This window comes from Xiphophorus maculatus, chromosome 7 (assembly GCF_002775205.1).
Source record: "Xiphophorus maculatus strain JP 163 A chromosome 7, X_maculatus-5.0-male, whole genome shotgun sequence".
NCBI classification, from domain to species: domain Eukaryota; kingdom Metazoa; phylum Chordata; class Actinopteri; order Cyprinodontiformes; family Poeciliidae; genus Xiphophorus; species Xiphophorus maculatus.
Genome location: NC_036449.1, coordinates 26,898,654 through 26,920,191, shown reverse-complemented (window position 1 = coordinate 26,920,191; position 21,538 = coordinate 26,898,654). Strand labels below are relative to the sequence as shown.

Here is a 21,538-nt window from a genome sequence, read left to right as displayed (position 1 = left end):
GCAAATCTCCCCTGCAAGTCTCACATTCAGCTCCTTCAGACTAGCCAGCAGATATTAGCAAACATCTGGTGGAGCTGAACAACTGCGAATTTAAAAAAGCGAGCTACTTCTCAGTGCAACACAGGAAACAATGTTGTTCAAGGCTTAATAGAGGAGACATGTGATGACTTTCTGAAAGCAGAGTTTCAAAAGAACAGGAGTTTTTAAATAGACAGAGGCCCAACTTAAAGGCATAAAATCAGTAAGTAAAATTTCATTTTAGTCATATTTAATATATAAGGCATTTTTATAACAATTAAAGGTAACGTAGTTAATTGATTGTACTATACTGTTGCACTACGTGCATGGAAAACATAATATACTATCTTTTTATTAAGGTTGAGTTGCAGGGGAGATCTTTGAGGTGGAAGATCTGACTTTTCAGATCGTGAAGGAACAATTGTTTCCAAATGGCAAACTTTAGTGATATTGTAGAAATTGTTGGAGTCAAATGCAGTTAAAGGATGGAGTCAGGCTGATTTAATAAAACAAAACTTACTAAAACACAGACACGAATCCCCCCAAAAGCCAATTTTGAACCTGAAACAGAAAGTAGGCAAGAAATGATAGATGACAAACAAAAGATGAAGCACCTGTTTTGACTTCTTTACACTTATTTGTTGTTAAGTATAATTTGAATGATAAGTGACTGATTTACATTTATATGTTAAGCATAATTTATATGATGATGATTATTATTTGAATTTAGCATGATTGTATATAATTACAAAAGCTGAAGTGAAACATATTTAAGTGCAAGTTATAATTTATTTGGATTGAGGAAATTTTTTTTTTTAAAGAATACTTAACAGGAACTGGTTCTGTTGATTTGGTTGCTAGGTAACGAACAGCTATCTCCGTTTTCTCCTCAATAAAAAACTGAACAGAAGTGTTCAGGAAAAGACATCCGAGCCGCCGTCTTGATTGAAGAATCTGTTTCTTGATTGAAACTAATTACTGACACTCAAAGTGGAATACATACTACTGAAAGTGGATCAGTGGAAGGCCTAATTATACAGAAAGAACAGTTGAGAGAGAAAATCAGAGAACAGAGACAAAATCAAAAAATTCCCAGATCATCTCCGTCTTCAATTCCAAACAATTTTTTTTGCAAAATTTTTATTGGATAGTTATAGCAGTCATGTACAAATGATGGATTTAAATATCACTTTACACAAATAGATCCAATCTTAGCATGTCACATCAAGTTCAAAAAGAAGTTCAAACATCAGTTACTGAGGCTTGCAGACTCTCCTCAAACATAACAAAAAAGGTTAAAGAGTGATACATAAATTGACAGCAGAAAATAGTAACTGTACAGAATGTATTGTTTGGAGAATTTTCCAGCAGCAGATGACTGTTAATTCTGAAAGTATGCCTCTTATTTCCTTAATTTGATTAAATTCAATGACACATGCACATGTAGTATGGTGATGATACATGTGTTAATAAAGAGGCTGACCAAAAAAAAACAAACTTCTTTACACCTGGTTTCCTAGATACTGAACACTGTTATCAGTACAGTACACGGTTAAAGTACAGTAAGAAACACATTTTTTTTACTCTTTAAAATTCTCAAAAAAGAAATTCAACCAAGCTGGATATTTTTTCTGAGACTCCACCAACTTTGGGTTTCTCCCCAACTCTACGGCTCCTTTCAGGATCGCTTCCTGGGGTCTAAGAGGACACAGGACTTTATACTGATGTTCGAACTGATCAGCGATGTGCTGACGTAGAATCTGGTTCTCAGCCAAACCCCCCACCAACACAATATAACCAATGTTGAGATCTTTTTTTAATATTTCTCCAAGGCTCTTGGTGATTCCCTGCAGACTCTCATCATAGAAAGATTTCAGTTTCTTTCTGGAGATTCTGATAGATCCATCATCCCAGGAAGCTCCTTCCACTGAATCAAAGAACGTTTCAATCTCTTTATGTTCCTCAGCCAACATTCCCAAGTTAAATGGACAGTTGATCTGAACATCTTCATCCAGCTGTTTAAGACAAATAAAATCATACATGATTTTCTGAACCTCACTGGGGAAGCTTTGTTCGTATTCATCCCAGACTCCATTAGAGAAAATTTCTTTCAGAAACAATTTAAATTTTTTGTCCACAGTTTGTCCTCCCAGTTCGTTTTTAGGGGCCTCATACAGCTTCTTGAGGGATCCTCCTTCCATAACTTTGTGAACAGTGAAGTCAATTGTTTCATCTGTTTACAAACAGTAAGAGAATTGATTAATGGATAAACCTCAATAAAAAAGGAGTTACACATTCAACAAACACTCAAAAAGTTATAATCAATACATGTCGTAGTATTTTTAGTGTCAATGCAAAGGTTTTTTAGATTTGTCTCCTATACAATTATTCAATCTTTTCTTCCTCTGTTTGAAAAATCCTCTGTTTGAGCATTCTGACTAAAACCAGAAAGATAGAGCACATCATCCCAGTTCCAAAGTCCCTACACTGGCTCCCTGTAGCTCACAGAGTAGACTTTAAAATACTGTTATTTAAAAATCACTGAACAGCATAGCACAATACATTAAAGATCTGCTATTGCTGGTGTTGTAGTCTTGAGACCATTTTTCATGGTCTGGGTCTCGTCTCGGACTCGACTGCATTTGGTCTCAGTTTTGTCTTGGTCTCGGGCGATGAGGACTCGGGATTTTATTTCGAGACTGGTCAAGACCACAACTATGGAAATGTCAATAAATTACCAGCATCTTGTCCAGGTAATTTGTTAACATCCTTGTTTTCACTGGATGCAAAACACACATATTAAAATCCCTATTAATGTCCCTGCAAAGCTAGCTGTGCAGGGACAAATTACATTTGCTATGAAAAAATGTTGTCACTCACTGCACTGAATTATTGTGCGGCGGTGTTGACTGAGGTGTCGCATATATGGGACAACATTGTGTCCAAAAGTCTGCTATATAGTGATGTGACATTCACAAACGATCCGAGTCTTCTGAACTTCTCTTTACTTAAGAAGATAGAACTGGAGCCTCACTGAGAGCCGTTCTTTGTTCTTGTAATGCTCTGCGTACACTGCGGTAGCCATTATTGTTTTATTTAATTATATACATTTATATTTATTTTAAAAGCAAATAAATAAAACCCAAGAACGTAAGAGCATCCTCATAGTTCTTTGATTGTTTTCGTCACCTGTCATGGTGGCAGGTATTACAGCACTGTGCGCCGCCTGGCTTCATGCAGCAGGAGACAGAGTGAGAACAGTCATGGTGCGCACATTGTGCTTGGTTACTTCTTGCTTGTTGCCCCTTGGTTAGTGTTCATAGTTGAGTGTTGTTTACTGTTAGTTGTATTACATTAATCGCTATGTTTTATAGTGCAGACAGTGGCGGTTTCTCACATGGGTGATATGGGCAAATGCTCAGGTTGTTATCTTTATAGGGATGGCAGGAGACCTCCACAGATTGTGGCACAGAGATGGAAGCAAAGCAGAATGAAGAGTTTGAATTGATAGTGATATTGGTTCAATTTATTTCACTTCTAAACATTTAATATCTAGGTGTTTTAATGAGAATGTGGATCTTTCCAAATCACATTCGGAAACAGTTTTGATTATATTTCACATTTTATTGTGTCATGTAATAAGACCGGACACCGGTCTTGGTCTCGACTTGGTCTCGGACCCTAATGGTCTTGGTCTTGTCTCGGTCTCGTGTTAGATGGTTTTGACTACAACACTAGCTGTTGCTGCATCAACCTTCCAGATCTCTCAGGTCTTCTTTTTGTCTTGCTCTCAATGAAGGCAAACGCTTTTTTGCTCTGCTCCCTCACTGCCCTTGCCTGCCCTGCTTGCTCTGTTTTTGTCTTTTTTTATATTTTTGTTGCCTTTCTTTGCACATCCTTCAAATCTACAAATCATGGAGCCGGTCAACTGATCTCTCAACACTCAGGCTGTTGGTATGTACAGAGACTCAAGTTGGATGCGAGACTTGCAGCCCAGCTGATGACTCCAACACTCACTAACGGAATGGAATTGATCTTGGAGAAGTTGCTAGTTTCCGCTCAGTGGAACAACCAAACTAATTTGGATAATTATGCAACTGAGATGCATCAGAGAGACTTTAGGGAAGAGTGAAATTTATTATCTACCTGCCCTAAGACATTTTGTATCTGAATTGGCTTTTCCCGTGTTGCCTGGGCTGCATATGTCCAATCTCCTTGAAGATATGTAAACATAACGCTCCTTCCCACCTCACGCCCTCCAATTATCATCCATGTGACTGTGGAGCTGAGCTGATTTTCACTTATCCGCTCTTTGAAATGGGATCCTGTTGGTTCCAACCTTCTAAAATTCAATCAATCAGGCTTATTTGTAAAGTACATTTCAGTAACAAGCCAGTTCAAAGTGTTTTCATAATAAAAACACAAAAATACAAAGTCATAGAAGACACAACACAGTGTAAAGATGCCAAGTGTCATCATAACACATCAAAATGTCAGTTAGTGTTTAACTTGTCAATTGTTTGAATAATCATGAGTAACAGTTACCTCCACAGTCGACAACAACATATCCTTTTCCGTTTCTGTGATGGTTGTTCAGCAGGTCTTTGGTTTCTTCTTGTTTCATTACCATATCTACTGCCACCTGACTTTTGGGTAAGCCTGTAAAAACAAAGAATATGCATCTGAAGCTCCATTAAACAATTAGATAAGTGCTGATAGGGGTGTTAGTCAGACGTCTGTTAGTAAAATATTTTCTCCACTCTATTGGCATTTTATGATATAGACTTCCACAGTTGCCCCACCAGTTTTCTAAGACATAATTTCTTCAAATTTCCCAGATGAGCATTACTTGAAGAGTTTGTACATTAAAAATTTCACATCTTTAGAGTGAAAATTTTCATCCTCACCAAATGTGTAAAAATAAATTTCTTAAGGAAAAAATTTGAGCTAGATAGTGAGATCTTTGGATATTTTGTAATTTCTTTTCAGTATGTTGGTTAAATATTAGTTTAATTATGCTAGTTTCAATTATGTTTAACTTTAGCGCATGTTAAAATATTAGACAGATCATGATTGTTTTGAGTAGGCCTCAGTTAATGTGTGTCTTTCCTGTGTCACCTACAGTGTAAAAGATTTAAGCTGCATTTAGTTACCAACTATCTTTTATTTATTTATTTATAATCTAAATGTGTGTTTGTGAAACATAAACTTACACATTAAGTTGTGTTAACCTTTTATTAATTTAGTCAAATCTACAAGAGTTGAATAAACTTGGCTTTTTGGATTAGCACTTAAAAACTCAAAGAAGTAAAAGACAAAAGTGGGAACTATCTCCGAGTAGTTAGAGGCATATTTTTGTATCCTGTGTTGCACCGTGAGATGGAAGTGTGTTATATTGATCTGACTTTTGTACAGCAAATGTTTATTTTAAAGCTTAAGGATAATGTTCTGTTCACACAAAATGTTTCTGAGTAGAAATCACTGTGATGTTTAATAAAATTCCTCATCAGGTCAGAAATGAAGTTCATGCAATTTGAAACAGTTTATATTATTTATATTATTCTGAAGTAAAATAAGTAGTTGTTTTAACTTGATAATGTGAGCAAAGTAATAGAGAAATGTGTGCTCTTTAACTAGGTGAAGGTTGTTGCATAATGCAAAATAATTATTTGGTTTAAATTGCAGCATTAAGTTAAAACTCATGATTCAAAATAAATTTGAAAAGAAATAATCTATGTTTGGACATCTTGTCTCTTGTTGTTAAATCAACTTCATGAACTTTAATTTCTGAATTAAAACCAATACAGTTTTCTTGTTGACTTATTTTGCATTTTCAATTCAGCAGATGGACTTTCATTGTTCAAGTTAAACCACTTCCAGATGTTTTACAGCATAAAATAGATGATGTTTATAAATGGCATGACTATTCTTCCACCAAACCTTGGGTAGAATTGACTTAAGATGCCTAAAACAGTTCTAAAGCAAGTCATTTACAACAAGTATTTTATTTACCTCAAAAATTTTGTTGTTGTTTTTGTTTAGCCTCTTTCATTTATGTAAACATTATGTGTATTTGAATTTAAGAGAAAAAGGGAGGTCAATTTCCTCAACCTCAAGTAATTTCAAAGTTTACATATGAATTTTATTTGAATTTGATGAATGTGAAGTTTAAGGAGTTGATTGTTAAAGCATTTTTAAAATGGATAATTCTTTTTTATTTTTTTTTTACCAAACGTTCATGGTGGTGAAATTTTTCTGTAGAGATTTCATAAAGGTAATTGAACAAATTTTGTGAATGATACTATTAAAATAGTTACTTAAAAATGGAGGAAGAATAAAAGTATTGTTTAGTTTTGCAATTAAATTTGTTTCAGAGAGAAAGATGGATGTAGAACATTGTGTATTAAAACTTTCCAGTATGTTACACGACATAGATTGTATAAGTAGGTTTTTTCTGTCATGGCAGCCATTTTGGAACACACAGGCAACAATCTACCTTCACACAGGTTCATTCTTTTACTGAATGTTCATCTTAAAGGTAGTGAAGAAATTAATACCATGTTTTCCTATTTAGGGTTATTTAAAGGAAAACAAGTGAAGCAAAGTTTCCACTTAAAGGGTTTGAAATAAAAATATTTTTTTAGTGGATAAACTAAAAGGGGTTTGAATTTAATAAAGCCACAAACTGTTTGTGTTCACATGGCACACTGATTTTTGGATATTGTTCATTTTAAAATAATTGTTGTATTTGTTTCTCCTGGTTGTCTTTAAGCAAAAATGCAAAGTGAACATAGAATTACTTCCTTTTAATTTTAGGTAAAACATTTCTGGTTTCTATCTTAACATGAATGAATTGCCTTGGAGAAAGCATGAACCAATGGTTAAACCTTCTTAGGAGTTGCTGGTCTACAAAATTTACTCAAAGACAAATGAAAAATTTAGATTTTCACAGAACATACCCAAACAACATATAAAGCATTGCAGGCTTTGGATTTATAAAAACCAGAAAGACGTTTTAGCTGCTACGTGCGACATAACCAGTGATTTGGCAATGAAGATAAAATTATTATTTGTACTTACTCAGGTTATATTTACCTGATTAAATTCTGTTGATGGTCAAAAACATTTCAGAACAAATATAAAACAAATACAAATATATTGGTATTGTTTATCAATCGGATGAATTCAAACAGATCACATAAAGAATCCATTCATTTATTACATTTGTCCTATCAAACAGACTAAAACCTGTTAAATGTTGAATGTTTGTATGCTTAATGTTATAGATCCACACAGTACCGTTACAGCTGGTATCAGGTTCTGCTGCTCCTGCAGGTTGATCCTGTGAGTCTCTGCTGTGGTTCTGTGTGATGAAACCATCAGATTGAAGCTTCAAACACCAAGTCAAAGCTGCTTCTGACTCCAAAACAACCATCAGTTTGCCTTTTGTTCCTTTTGTTACAAGACCAGCCTGAAAAAAATATTAAAAGTGTCATTGTTCCCAGCTTTTCAGACCTAAACTGCTCTCTGAAAGTATATTACCTGGGTTGCAGAATCTGTCATAAACCGTTTAGCTGGATGACCCCAGAAGGCAGGAATAGTTAGCACCCAGGTGAAGTCAGAGGCTGTAAACTCGCCCTCCTTGGCCTGGGCTTTGATGGTTTCCAAAGCGTCATCCTTTAGATATCCAAGAACTTCTGTGAAGACCTTCAAGGCCTTAAGAGACTTATTATTGGCTGCTTTAATTTTCTGATTCCTGAGGTCCTGGGAATATATTTTAGTAGTAAATTAGATTGTATTCACACATAGATTACGTTGTCAGATTTATAGAAGCCTGCACTAGCAGCCCTATATAGAATTACACACCTATTAAGATCTTCTGACTGGTAAAATTATCAGGTAGCATGGGAAACATTTTAATGGTTATGCTGTTGATACTCAGCTATGCCCATCCATAAATTAAAATGTAATAAAGTGGCACATTATTCAAAAAACAATCACCAACCAGTGTTTGTGTTAATCCTAATAAGTATACTTCTAATAGACTCATGTTGTAGATCCTACATATATAAATATGGCTCCATAACATCATGGAATAACATCGGGTTTGATGCATCTTGGTCTAAATAACAATGACTGAAGACATGCTTCACAGGATTTAGGTGAGTTTTGGAGTTGCATAGTTTTTTATCATCTAAAAAAAGTTTGCATGGCTGCCGCACATTTTCATGGCAGGTAAGAGGTTTGCATAGATTTACTCAACGTTCATTTTTATACCTGCCAACTTGTGCATATAATATGGCACTGCACATTTTTTGTGTGTACGCATCTATTTATACATTAGGCCCCTGATCTTTTTTCAACTTACATCGCAATCAAGAGCCGTCTTGAAATGTTCAAAGAAATGATGTTTCTCAGCTTCTTCTCTTGTCATATTGGTGTATGCTGTTTTGGCTTTATAACCAAAATGTACGAAACCTCCATGTTCATCAAGTAGGATGCACGAAGAAGTCTTTGGGGTGTCTAGTCCAAGTTCCTTACCCCATCTCTTTATCTGGGTCTCACTTCCTTCCTCTCTGGGTTTAACATTGAAAGCATAGCTGCTGTATCCTGAACCAATGTCTATGGCTATTATGAAAGAGTCAGCTCCAGCTGGTTGAAAATGAGAAGAAAGTTAGAATCTGAAAAAAAACAGTGACTGTTGATCTGACTGAACTGTTTTGATCACAATTAATTATGGCATAATCAAACTTAAGACAATCCATGGTAGTATACATAACCTGCTTGCATAAAACCAGACAATGGAGACCACACATTGAAATTTGAACAAATTACACAAGTTGAACTGGGAAAGAATTACATATATATCCTGTTTTTTCTTTGTTGTCACAGTTAAATGTTTCAAATGAGCAAACACATTTTAATATCAGAAAAAGTTAACCTAATAATCCAAATGATAATTTGTATTTTCAAACAATAATTTTATTGTGGGTCCAACTTTAAAGATTTGTCTCATCACATAAGGCAGTCAAAAGATAAGTGAAAATATGCTCACAAAAAAAGTTGTTGTAAAAGGGGAATAATATTGTATTGCGTACAATTTTTCTGTCTTTCCTATCAGGAAAAAACAGGTTTAATGAGGATCATTTGAATCCAAATCTTCCAGGGGTTGTAAATATTCTGGGATAAACTATAGATGCCAATTACATTGTTTCTCTTTTTGTTCTTAATTTTTTATTTTTTTTGATTGGTAGATAATCTATTGATTTTTAAAATCTCTTCTCCTAAGTTCTGTTTGGGCAATTTTCCTATTATTGCAGAATAGCTTTTTTAAATGAATGAAATAAATGTGACAAAAAAGCTAAAACAGGAGGTGGACTAAAATTATAAATTGCTTTTCTTGTTATATTGACCACTCAAAGTGGCGTAACGATGTGCTCACCCATTCACACTGACATTTAAATATGATACACAGATTATTAACTAATTAGGAAGTGCCTTGGTCACGGACACATTATCACTTAGTAGGTGAAAGCTGGAATTCAACCTACAGTAATAAGTAAATTGTGAAACCTACATGTGCAGCTCTTACCTTTGACATAGAGCAGCACTTGTTTCTTGATCAAGATCTTCCCCCATCTGTTGGAGATGGTGCAGGTGTAGGTGTCTGTATCTCTGTCTGTCGGGTTCTTCAGGATCAAACTAAAATCTCCAAATTTTAAATTTCCCTTCATCTCAGTTCGGTCTTTGTACTGCTTGTGCTGTTCTTCAAGCTTTTTACCACAGCCCTCATGCAGGTGGACTAATCGGCTGGTGTTATTTTTCCATGTTACTGTTACATCTTTGGGCAGACGAACTATGGTTTTACAGGGCAGCGTAACAGACTTCATTCCTGAATCCACCTCCACCTTGTAGACTGAAAAAACACAAACCAAAGAGTCGGCTGCTTTGACAACATAGTTGCATCAGATACATTTTCTATAATATTTGTGTGGTTATAATTTATTCCATGAGCACCTATGGACAATACACAGCAATACACAACTGTGATAAAATACCTAATTTAAATACCTCAAAACACCAGTTGTTTGGTTCTCTCTGGCATCTTGCCTAGAGTGTGAGAGGTGACTTGCTGGTTTTTTCACTATCAAACATGCGTCTCTTATTCTATATCTTAACAAATCATTTCTGATACTAAAAGAAATTTCTAAAAAAAATAAAACACTCACAAAACCTTAACAGGAACCTGTTAGCATTATAAAATAAATCTTACCTGACTTGAAATATTGGCGGAAGGGAAAGAAAAGGCCTCCAAAAACAAGAAGAACGACAAAAAGAACCAGGAAAGCTTTGGCCCATGGTGGAAATTTTTCTGTTGACAAACAAAAAACTTGTAAGATCTCTGTAATGATTGCACATTAATAAGCTATTTGTAGATTAACTTATTTGCTAAAGTTTCTGTGGAAGGTAACCCCAAATTACTGGTCTGCCATCTGGTGTACTTGCTTCGTCCAGCAGCCTGCTTACTGGTAAGCCTACCTTTACATACACACTAGTGTTGTGTCATTCATGAGCAATTTGTTCGAATGAATAAATCATTTGAGTGAATGAACTGAAGCAAATAACTTCAACAATTGATTTGTTCACGGGTGGAATGTGAACAAATTCAATGCAAAGTCCCAGAGTAAGATAGAAAGACATTTTTATCTACCTCTGGGAAGGGGGTAAGAGGGGATAGTGTGAGGGGTGGAGGTAAGGGTGCATTCAAGGACCGGGAGGCAGTTAATTTCATATATACCGTATATGCAAGTAAAAAAGCAAAAAATGTCTCTTAGCACATTCAAATAAGAACAACTCCTTTCTAATCAAATGACAACACTTAATGATGTAATAGAACAATATAACTGTCCTGGGTGATCAATATAACAATAATCCCAATCATGGTGTAGCAGCAAATTAACCACTAAACTAAAAAATCAATATGTTCTAACACTAATCAAAGTATAGGTAGTGAAATGCTATAATGGGTTCTTATGGGAGTTCTACAAATTCCTTCCGCATCTATTCAAGCAGGACACAACAACAGAGTTATTGTAGCTTTAACTGCTTCTACGAGCTTTTGCATAAAAGAGAAGACTTGTTCTTGATCTTTGTTTAATAAGAATACAGTAAGGAATAAGTTTGTCTTCACGATAATACATGTTGAAAAGACTGGATAAAAACTGGAAAAAAACACTGACTCCATTGTAAGTTCATAAAAATATTCTTTCTAGCAACCTACCTCATCATCATCATCATCATCATCATCATCATCATCATCATCATCATCATCATCAAAATTTATTAATAAAGTGGTTTAAAAACCAGAGTGCTGTACAGGTACTGTAGCTCTTCAGTCATTCAAAACTATAGATTCCATCTGAAATGTTTCCCAGCTTGCAAAGATAAGCTTCATGTACAGTACATCTGCACCACTGACCTTTGACAAGATGAAGAATCACTTTCTGTCTGACGACGTCACTTTTCTTGTAGAAGGTGCAGATGTAGACTCCACTATCTCTCTCTGTGGGGTATTTGAGGGTCAGACTGAGGTCTCCACTTTTTACTTGCTCTTTATTCATTATTGTACGTTCACAGTAAAACTTGTCTTGTTCTTTAGCTTTGTTGCTGCCATTCTGATACACATAGGCAATCATGAATTCTGGTTCAGTACGGGTCCACTCCACAGTGTCATCCTCCTCCACATGAGCTGTTGTTTTACAGGGCAGAACTCCAGACTCTTCTCCCTCCTGCACCTTTACTTCTACCTGTTGAACTGAGAAAACAAAATGCTAATTTAAATTTTACATGACTATAATTCATACTGCTAGTTGCAATGGGTATGACAAGTATTACTAATACTTAAATTCTTCTTTAAAGTGAGCTTTACAAAACACTGTCAGGGTATCTGGTCATTTGAAAGCTTGGATTTTTTGAGTGCAACAGGAATATAAAGGAAAATGAAGTTGACCATTTCTTGACTTTTACCAAAGAATGACTTTCAGGTATGGACATTTACAGGCCTCTTCACAATCTCTTTATTGGCACCCCAACATAAAAGTACATAGATATGTCTATAAAATCTCTATCTAGACATTATTGTTAAAGATATAGCTCTACAAAACATAAAAGTAACAGGTAAATAGGAGTCCATTTTCACTGCAAACCTAAAGATTCCTTAGATATTTTAGAATGAAACTGACTCAATTTTTATTGCCCACTTCTCTCACTTTTTAAAGTAGAGCCATGGCTTATTCATAAAAGAAAAAGGCAGTTTATTCTGTGGAGCAAATTTTTGTCCATTATATTCTTCCAATGTTCAGACTTTAGCAGTTCATGTTTTAGTTAACTTCTCATGGTGCTTTTCAAATCAGTTCAGTTTATTTAAAAACCTAATCCTAAGGTGTTCCCAGGCCAGCCGAGAGACGTAGTCCCTCCGGTCCTGGGTCTTCCCTGGGGCCTCTTCCCGATGGGATGCGCCTTGAACACCTCACCAGGGAGGCGTCCTAACCAGATGCCCAAGCCACCTCAACTCACTCCTCTTGACATGAAGGAGCAGCTGCTCTACTTTGTGTCCGTCCCCGATGACTGAGCTTCTCACTTGGTTGTTTACAGTGCAGGCAATTTCCGGTAAGCTTCAGTGCGTCGAACTGGCGCATTACATATGTCGTGGCCAAGAATTAGAGAGTGGGTAAAATTTAAAACTGACTGAGCCCAAACCTCCATTCGGCCCCTTCAGACATTCATTTTCTTATTTGTCTACAGCCCATCTAATTTGCTGAGAGAACACAACTCACATAAGGAGGTCTTAGTCCTCGATGTGGCCGTCACAGGTTCAATTCCTGGCCTGAATACCTTTGCTGCACGTGTTCCCACTCTTTAATTATCCATGTTTCTGTCTAACTAGTCTCAAATAAAGGCTGCCTGAGAACCCCTTTCATGCCCCCCACCTATTTTTTTTTATAAAAACATTTTATTAGTTTGCTTCTTTATTTGAAGTAAACTAAGTTATTTTCATAAGACTGACTTAAATTTGTCAAGTTAAACCAAATTAATGAATTAAGTTGGATAAACTTAATTGAATTACTTGTTACCAGTTGAAACAATTCAATTAAGTTGGTTTAACTATTTACTTTTTTTCAGTGCAGGAGGAATTTTTTTTATAAAAAGTATTTTTAACCTAGAATTTAATACATTTTCTAATTCCGGAATCCTGTCTCAAATGTCAGAACTGTCATGGTTCTGTTTTTTCCAGTGATCCACCAAGTGTTCCAGCTCTTTCCGAACCTTCCAGTGTTCCCAAGTCTTCCAGTGGCTTCCTGCATCAATGCTTCCGGCCTCCTGCATAGGTTCTCCATTGGTGCCCCCGGCCATTTGGCCGACTGCCACATTCTCTTTGTGGTTTCCACCGGCTGCACATCAGGCCACCAGACTGACCTTGAACGTTTTTGTTATTGTTTCTCTGGTAATTGGTTCTAACTGTTTGTCATTTCCTTGATTGCCCCGGTGTGTATATAGTCTCCCATGTGTCATTGTTTTTCCCTGGATCTTACGTTGTCTCCCTGTCTCTACTCCTTCTTCCTCTTCCTCTTGTGACTTTGAATCCTGTAGCATTTAGAGCAGGGGTGGGCAATCCTGGTCCTCGAGGGCCGGTGTCCTGCAACTCTTAGATGTCTCCCTGATCCAACACACTTGAATCCAATAGTTGAATCACCTCCTAAGTGCAGTCAAGTTCTCCAGAGTCCTGCTAATGACCTCATTATTTGACTCAGGTGTGTTGAAGTAGAGATACATCTAAAAGTTGCACCCCTGATTTAGAGTTTAATGAAACCATTGTTGCAACTACCTTGATCCATTACTCACCTTCACAAATCATGATAAAAACTATTTGTATATCTGTGCTTTATAGCAATGGGTCAGTCACAAATGTTTCGACTCATAGAGCCAACTCCTCACTGAGAGCCATACTTCATTACAGTACAAGGGAAGATCTACAAACACAGCAGCGCAGTGACCACACCATATGAGAGGCATGGGCAGAGAAAGAAACAGAGAGCCATGGATCCACTTTTTTTCTCTTTGGCTGCTCAACTCTCACTCTTTTAGTTGGGCTGCTATTCCCTTGGTGAAATTTCCAGTGTAGTATTGCTGAGCCATTTATTTTTGAGGTGGACGCACTTATAAGTTGCATAATTTTCATGAGCCCCATTCAGTGCTGCCACTAACATTATCTCAATGGCCAGTAAACATAACACATCAACAGGTATTGCATTTAAATTAGGCACCGACCTTCAACCTGCAGTTGAACATCTGTTAGTGTGATATCTTCTCTGTCGTCCCTGAGGCTGCAGGTGTAGGTACCACTGTCAGAGAAGTGAGGTTTTCTCAGAGTGAGGCTGAAGTCAAGAGAATCTAAAGCATTAGATTTCATTGACGTTCGCCCACTGAAACGTTGATTTTGTCCACGAAGATCATCATCTTCTCGGCGCACATGGATAGTTTGTGGTTTGAGATCATAGCGTCTCCAGATCACTGTGGGGTTTCGCTCTGGTAAAATACCTGAGTAGTGGCATGGCAGCACAACTGATTCTGCTCCCTCCAAAACATTTTCTCCCATTGCAAAAGAATACAGGGAGGCTTAAAGAGAAGAAAACACAGACAGTTAACAAGTCTATGAAAGCATTAGTTACATAGTCAAGTTAGTCTTTAGCTCAGTATTAAACTGTGAAATGTAATTATTTTTAACTTATATTTGTGCTACTGTGCATGGATGAGATGGGATGGCATGTTGTGGGATGTAGAGAGAAACATAAAATATATTTTTTGGGTTTCATGCTCTCCAAATATCATTTAAGTAAAAGTTTAAGTTATAGCCTCAGAGAGTGCAGCGTAAAGTGTTGATATACAGGAATGGTTTGGTTAGAAAAGTGGTGTAGTGGATGTTTTATAGCTGAAGCTGTTTTATAGCTCTGCCAATCCACCTAATTGCTAATGTTTGTGACATTCTTTTAGCAAGGTCTATCAACAGTAAACATGTACCAGTTTCCCTGCTCTACATTACAAAATAACCTATATTTAATATTGTTTAATTGTACAAGAATCTTATTATATTGCAATATATTGCCAAAACTTAAAACTTAGTTTAGCAAGCGTAATAAAGCAAAAAATTAACAAAGCCAAATTATCTGACATTTGGTTACATCAGTATATAAATCACCAGTTATGTATTTTCTGGGCACCTTCAGCCCTTCATACCAGAATTAGTCAGTAACTAATTCTCCATGGGCACGGGTATTTAAAATGTTTTGTGAACCCAAGTTGTTCAAACAAGAGGTCAGCATACTTAACAACTGTGGCATTGCAAGCTCTTCAAAAGTAGAATATGATTGGGCAGAAACTGTGGCTTTCAGCATGAGGTGGGGTATCAGTTACATCAAATTTAACTGGTACTCCTCATAGCTCCGTGTTATGTTATAATATGGTAATTTCTGGAACACTGAGATTGAAACCTTAAAGTTTATATTTTACTATATTAAAATATAGTAAAATGTTAGAAATATTTTACTATATTATAGATATAGTAAAATATTGAATTGAATATTTTACTATATTTTAAATATAGTAAAATATTTCTAATATAGTAAAATATTAATTGAATCTGTTTGATTGTGCTTACTATTCCAAGCATCAGGAATTTTCTAGCTCTCCCTCAACTAATTTATCTTCTTTCATCTTTAGCTGAAAATTTTGAGAAATTTAATAAATGATTTTATAATTTATTGATCATTGTTTGATTGATTATTGCTTTTTACACTGGATCTGCTGAGTCTATTACCCAATGGCACAAAACCTGTTGTAGACCATCATGGAGTAATAACACTTACTGAACACTTATTACCATCATGGAGTAATAATGCTTATTGCTTGATTTAATTATTTTTAAATACCTTTAACTTAATTAGTTAATGCATTTTCTCAAAAATTTATTTTAAATTAAATTATTACTATCTAAAGTCATCATGATGCAACACTGTCTGTTTTAGTCATGCATTTAATAAATTTATATGTTATTATTATTAAGCTTCTAAAGGTATAAAACAGTTTCCAGCTATGCTGGTTGATACTGTTGTTTTATTAAGAAATGACATAGCTGAACAACCAAGTTTAACAGTTTCATGCCTTGTTAGCGCCAAGCTGAAAAATACAATCTGATAATTTTTTAATGTTCTTGTACGTCAGTGAATTGCCAGGTACAAAATGACCAATCTGTTAGAGGGTATTAAATAGAAAAGGTTAAAAATTATCCCAACCCGTTGACCTTTAAGAGAATCATTTCTTACCTTGTAGGAAAATCACAAGGATCATTATATTCTTGAAAATCCAACCACTACGTTTTTCTCTGGTTATGAAGAACATAACTTTTTCCAAGTACCAACCTCACAGAGGTGTTTAATTTTTGTTGCTGTGACTGTTGTGAAGGGAGCGGCTGTTAGAATGTGCATAAACCAGCTTGGCAGCTTTCATGCTGACAGTTTAGATTTCCTTCACTTTGCTGCTTCTCTGCCAGTTAAGCTCCTATAGATATTCATATGGAGGTTTCTACTGTACTATGTAATGCAGTGTAAAAAAAAAATTATATCAAAAATGTTTTTTAAATTTGAACATGGTTATTACATGTATAATGTGGCTTGTGAGGAATTTAAAGGTTCAGTCTTTTTTATTATATACTTAGTCTTTGTTGAAAGGTTTTTCACAGAAAAAACTGCTGTCCAGTGACTGGCACTTCTAGCATCCCAGTGTGTGTATGCTTTTTAAATTCCCTTTCTGTCCTTCATACTCCTTGCAATTTAGTTTACTAACAATATATAGCTCCAACTCATGTCATTTAAAGGCACGTAATTTAATCTCTGTTGGATGTTTTCTCCTATAAAAACAACGTTTCTCTCTGCTCTCACATGTTGCTCAGTACTATTATTTGAAAACATTGAGCTTACTCTTCATCAGCTTAGGGAAAAGTATACAATATGTGGAAATATTCTGCTCTAAATTTATTTTTTAATAAATAACCTTAGAGCAGTTACAGTCAATGACTAACGGCAAGAGAAACCAATCAAAACATCAGATCACAATACAGACGGGTCAGAAGAGTCATTGAAGGCACTAAAAGCCGATTTGATGACATGATTGGAGAGTAATTTATAGAATAAATTATGTGAATTCAGCATATGAAGAATTTATAAGAATATTTAAATTACTATAGAATAAGAACTGCACAGTTAAGGAAAATAAGATAAAAAGTGTGTGTATGCGCAGTGGATTACAAAAGGAATACAAAATGCATATAGAAAGAAAAACAAAGTTTTTAGGGAATTTATATAAAACGTAGAACTTCTGAATCATAAAACAAATATCAGAAATATAAAAATGAGTTAAGTGATATTATAAAGGCATGTAAAAAGGAATATTATAATAAATTATTGGATAGTAGTAAAAATAATATTAAGGCAACATGATAACATTTTAAATAATGTTATAAGGAAAACTTCTAATATAATATATAAAGAGTGTTTTAAGTAAATCCAGTGGTTATTTTGTGAATATAGGAAATACCTGCAATAAAAACAGCAACTCATCTAAATTATGTTGAGAATAATATTAATTAAAGCTGCAAGCAGCCTCGGGCGGCCCTCGCAGCAAGCGCCGCTCCGGCCTATTGGCCACCGCGGGGGTTCCGGCCACCGCAGAAGCTCTCGCGCGTTTTCCAGAGCCGCAGCCAACTCCCCACCGCAGAAGCTCCGCCGCAGTTTCCAGCACCGCCGCCCGCTAGCCGCCGCAGTAGCTGTCGCGCATTTTCCCCGCCCGTCCACCGGGCGACACGCGTGAATGCGTTCGGCGGCGCTCCCCGACGACTGTCAAAAAATCTGGCGCAGATCGGTCGATGCGTCGAGGAGACACGGCCGATGTATTACCTTAGGGGGCGCAGTGGAGCCAAATTACATCTCAAACCCGTCGGGCTCTTTAGAGGTGAACAAAGGTCATACATATCCAGTTTGGCGCCAATCGGATGATCCATGCGTGAATTAGAGCCAAACGTATGCATATGGCGAGGGACTGATATTCGCCATTTGGCCACGCCCACACGGTTCAGCCAGCAGCGAGCATTGACAGAGTTTATCATCCGAATCATCTTGATTAGGTCAAGAGAGCCATAAACGGAGCTTTCCAAGTAAAAAACGGCACTTCCTGTTCTGAGGGGGCGGGGCTTAGATGACGTCATAATATGATGACATAGGGTCGTCAAGGATCCCCCAGGGTCACTCATGCAAAGTTTGGTGCAGAAGCTATCGACCGTTCACAGTAAAATACAAGACTTCCTGTTGTCAGAGGGCGTGGCCTACGTGATGTCATCATTTGACCATTGGATATTATTCTACACCCGAGGATGATCAATATCTCAAACTTTGGTGTCTCTGTGATTTTTTGTGTTAGAATTACAAATTATTTAATTTTTTCCCTTCCTCACAAAACTGAACTCTGTCATTCCGTAGGGCAATGCTGCCCTCTGGTGTCGAATTACTGAAATAATGAAACTATTTCAGTAATTTCAGTAATTCGACACCAGAGGGCAGCATTGCACTACGGAATGATAAAGGATCCCCTTTGTAATTACATATTACACAATCGATCACAGGGGAACTTTGAGCCCTGCTAACCCCGCTTCAACATGCTCCAAAACTCACCATATTGATAACTTTAAATCAGACATGCCTTATGATCAGACTGACCGAGTTTGAAGCCGATCAATCGAAATCCCTAGGAGGAGTTCGATCAAATACGAAGGCTCTAAATGTCAAAATCGAGGTCAAATGAACTTCAATCTAAAATGGCCGACTTCCTGTTGGGTTTAGAGCATGGCTCTAAGAGACTTTTTTGTACGTCCTGACAAGATACACATGTGTACCAAGTTTCGTAATTCTAGGATAAAGCATGGCTTGGGGCTGATTTTTTAAAATATTCCAGGGGGAGATGTAGAGAAATTAGGCCACGCCCACCAAATTTCGCTATGGATTCCTGTTCGGGGATGGATAAGGATCCATCCTAGTGAGTTTGGAGCAGCTCACCCCGAAACTGTGGAATTCAGAGCCAAACGAAATTCGATGGCGTTCGCAACGCCGCCACGCCCACCTGCTTCATCGCAGCCGGTCGGGGTTGGAATCCACAACACACCAACATGTCTTCTGTCTCTGGACACAGTTTCATGTTGATTAGGTCAAAGGGCTAAGATAACGACCGTTCACAGTAAAACATGACACTTCCTGTTCTCAGGGGGCGTGACCTACGTAAAAAAATAATTTCACCACAGGGTATTTTAGGTAACCCCATAACGATCAATCCCAGAAAGTTTGGTCCCTCTATGTGTTTTTGTATAGGAAATATAAGAGTTTCGTGTTTCATGGCGAGTAGGTGAACTTTGACCCCTGGTAACCCCCCTTCAGCAAGCTCATACAGTCACCAATTTGATAACTTTAAATCAGACATGCCTTATGATCAGACTGACCGAGTTTGAAGCCGATCAATCGAAAACCCTAGGAGGAGTTCGATCAAATGCAAAGGCTGTAAACGTCAAAATCGAGGTCAAATGAACTTCAATCTAAAATGGCCGACTTCCTGTTGGGTTTAGAGCATGGCTCTAAGAGACTTTTTTGTACGTCCCGACAAGATACACATGTGTACCAAGTTTCGTAATTCTAGGTTTAAGCATGGCTTGGGGCTGTTCATTTAAAATACTCTAGGGGTCGCTATAGAAAAATTAGGCCACGCCCACCAAATTTCGCTATGGATTCCTGTTTGGGGATGGATAAGAATCCATCCTAGTGAGTTTGGAGCAGCTCACCCCGAAACTGTGGAATTCAGAGCCAAACGAAATTCGATGGCGTTCGCAACGCCGCCACGCCCACCTGCTTCATCGCAGCCGGTCGGGGTTGGAATCCAGAACACACCAACATGTCTTCTGTCTCTGGACACAGTTTCATGTTGATTAGGTCAAAGGGCTAAGATAGCGACCGTTCACAGTAAAACATTACACTTCCTGCTCTCAGGGGGCGTGGCCTACATAAAAAAAAAATTTCACTGTAGGGTATTTTAGGACACCCGATGACGATCAATCACTGAAAGTTTGGTCCCTCTATGTGTTTTTGTATAGGAAATATAAGAGGTTTTTGTTTCATGGCGTGTAGGTGAACTTTGACCCCTGCTAACCCCCCTTCAACATGCTCCAAAACTCACCAATTTGATAACTTTAAATCAGACATGCCTTATGATCAGACTGACCGAGTTTGAAGCCGATCAATCGAAATCCCTAGGAGGAGTTCGATCAAATACGAAGGCTGTAAACGTCAAACTCGAGGTAAAAAATGGACCTTCAATACAAAATGGCCGACTTCCTGTGATACTTGCACTATGACATTACTTGTAAATTCTGAGCGTCTTAGTGAGCTCTACAACTGTACCGAATTTCAAGTCTCTACGATGAAGTAAGTGAATAGCAATGGGTCTTTTGAAAATTGCTAGTTGCCGCCGTTGAGCAATTTTTTTTGCGATTTTTGCGGCGACCTTAAAATTCAAAATTTTTAAACCGCCTAGTCGCTTCCGCCAAGTTTGGTGAGTTTTTGAATATGATAAAGCCCCCAAAAAGGCGCACGAAGAGGGGGTAAGAATAATAATAATAATTAAAGCTGCAAGCAGCCTCGGGCGGCCCTCGCAGCAAGCGCCGCTCCGGCCAATTGGCCACCGCGGGGGTTCCGGCCACCGCAGAAGCTCTCGCGCGTTTTCCAGAGCCGCAGCCCGCTCCCCACCGCGGAAGCTCCGCCGCAGTTTCCAGCACCGCCGCCCGCCAGCCGCCGCAGAAGCTGTCGCGCATTTTCCCCGCCCGTCCACCGGGCGACACGCGTGAATGCGTTCGGCGGCGCTCCCCGACGACTGTCGAAAAATCTGGCGCAGATCGGTCGATGCGTCGAGGAGATACAACCCATGTATTAACTTAGGGGGCGCAGTGGAGCCAAATTACATTTCAAACCCGTTGGGCTCTTTAGAGGTGAACAAAGGTCATACAGATCCAGTTTGGCGCCAATCGGATGATCTATGCCTGAATAAGAGCCAAACGTATGCATATGGCGAGGGAATGATATTCGCCATTTGGCCACGCCCACACGGTTCAGCCAGCAGCGAGCATTGACAGAGTTTATCATCCGAATCATCTTGATTAGGTCAAGAGAGCCATAAACGGAGCTTTCCAAGTAAAAAAACGGCACTTCCTGTTCTGAGGGGGCGGGGCTTAGATGACGTCATAATATGATGACATAGGGTCGTCAAGGATCCCACCAGGGTCACTCGTGCAAAGTTTGGTGCAGAAGCTATCGACCGTTCACAGTAAAATACAAGACTTCCTGTTGTCAGAGGGCGTGGCCTACGTGATGTCATC

The 21,538-nt window shown here is 37.7% G+C and overlaps 1 protein-coding gene across 1 annotated transcript; it reads right to left on the bottom strand.

The window, feature by feature from the left end:
• Positions 1 to 1,146: 1,146 nt before the first annotated feature.
• LOC111609291 (heat shock 70 kDa protein 12A-like) lies at positions 1,147 to 16,655 on the bottom strand. Its single transcript, XM_023336666.1, has 10 exons — positions 16,398 to 16,655; positions 14,347 to 14,694; positions 11,498 to 11,833; positions 10,292 to 10,390; positions 9,611 to 9,934; positions 8,387 to 8,670; positions 7,561 to 7,782; positions 7,318 to 7,489; positions 4,564 to 4,677; positions 1,147 to 2,251 (listed from the first exon to the last, which is right to left on the bottom strand). The coding sequence occupies exons 1-10, from the start codon at positions 16,471 to 16,473 to the stop codon at positions 1,599 to 1,601; spliced, it is 2,628 nt and encodes an 875-aa protein (XP_023192434.1). The 5' UTR covers positions 16,474 to 16,655; the 3' UTR covers positions 1,147 to 1,598.
• Positions 16,656 to 21,538: the final 4,883 nt, after the last annotated feature.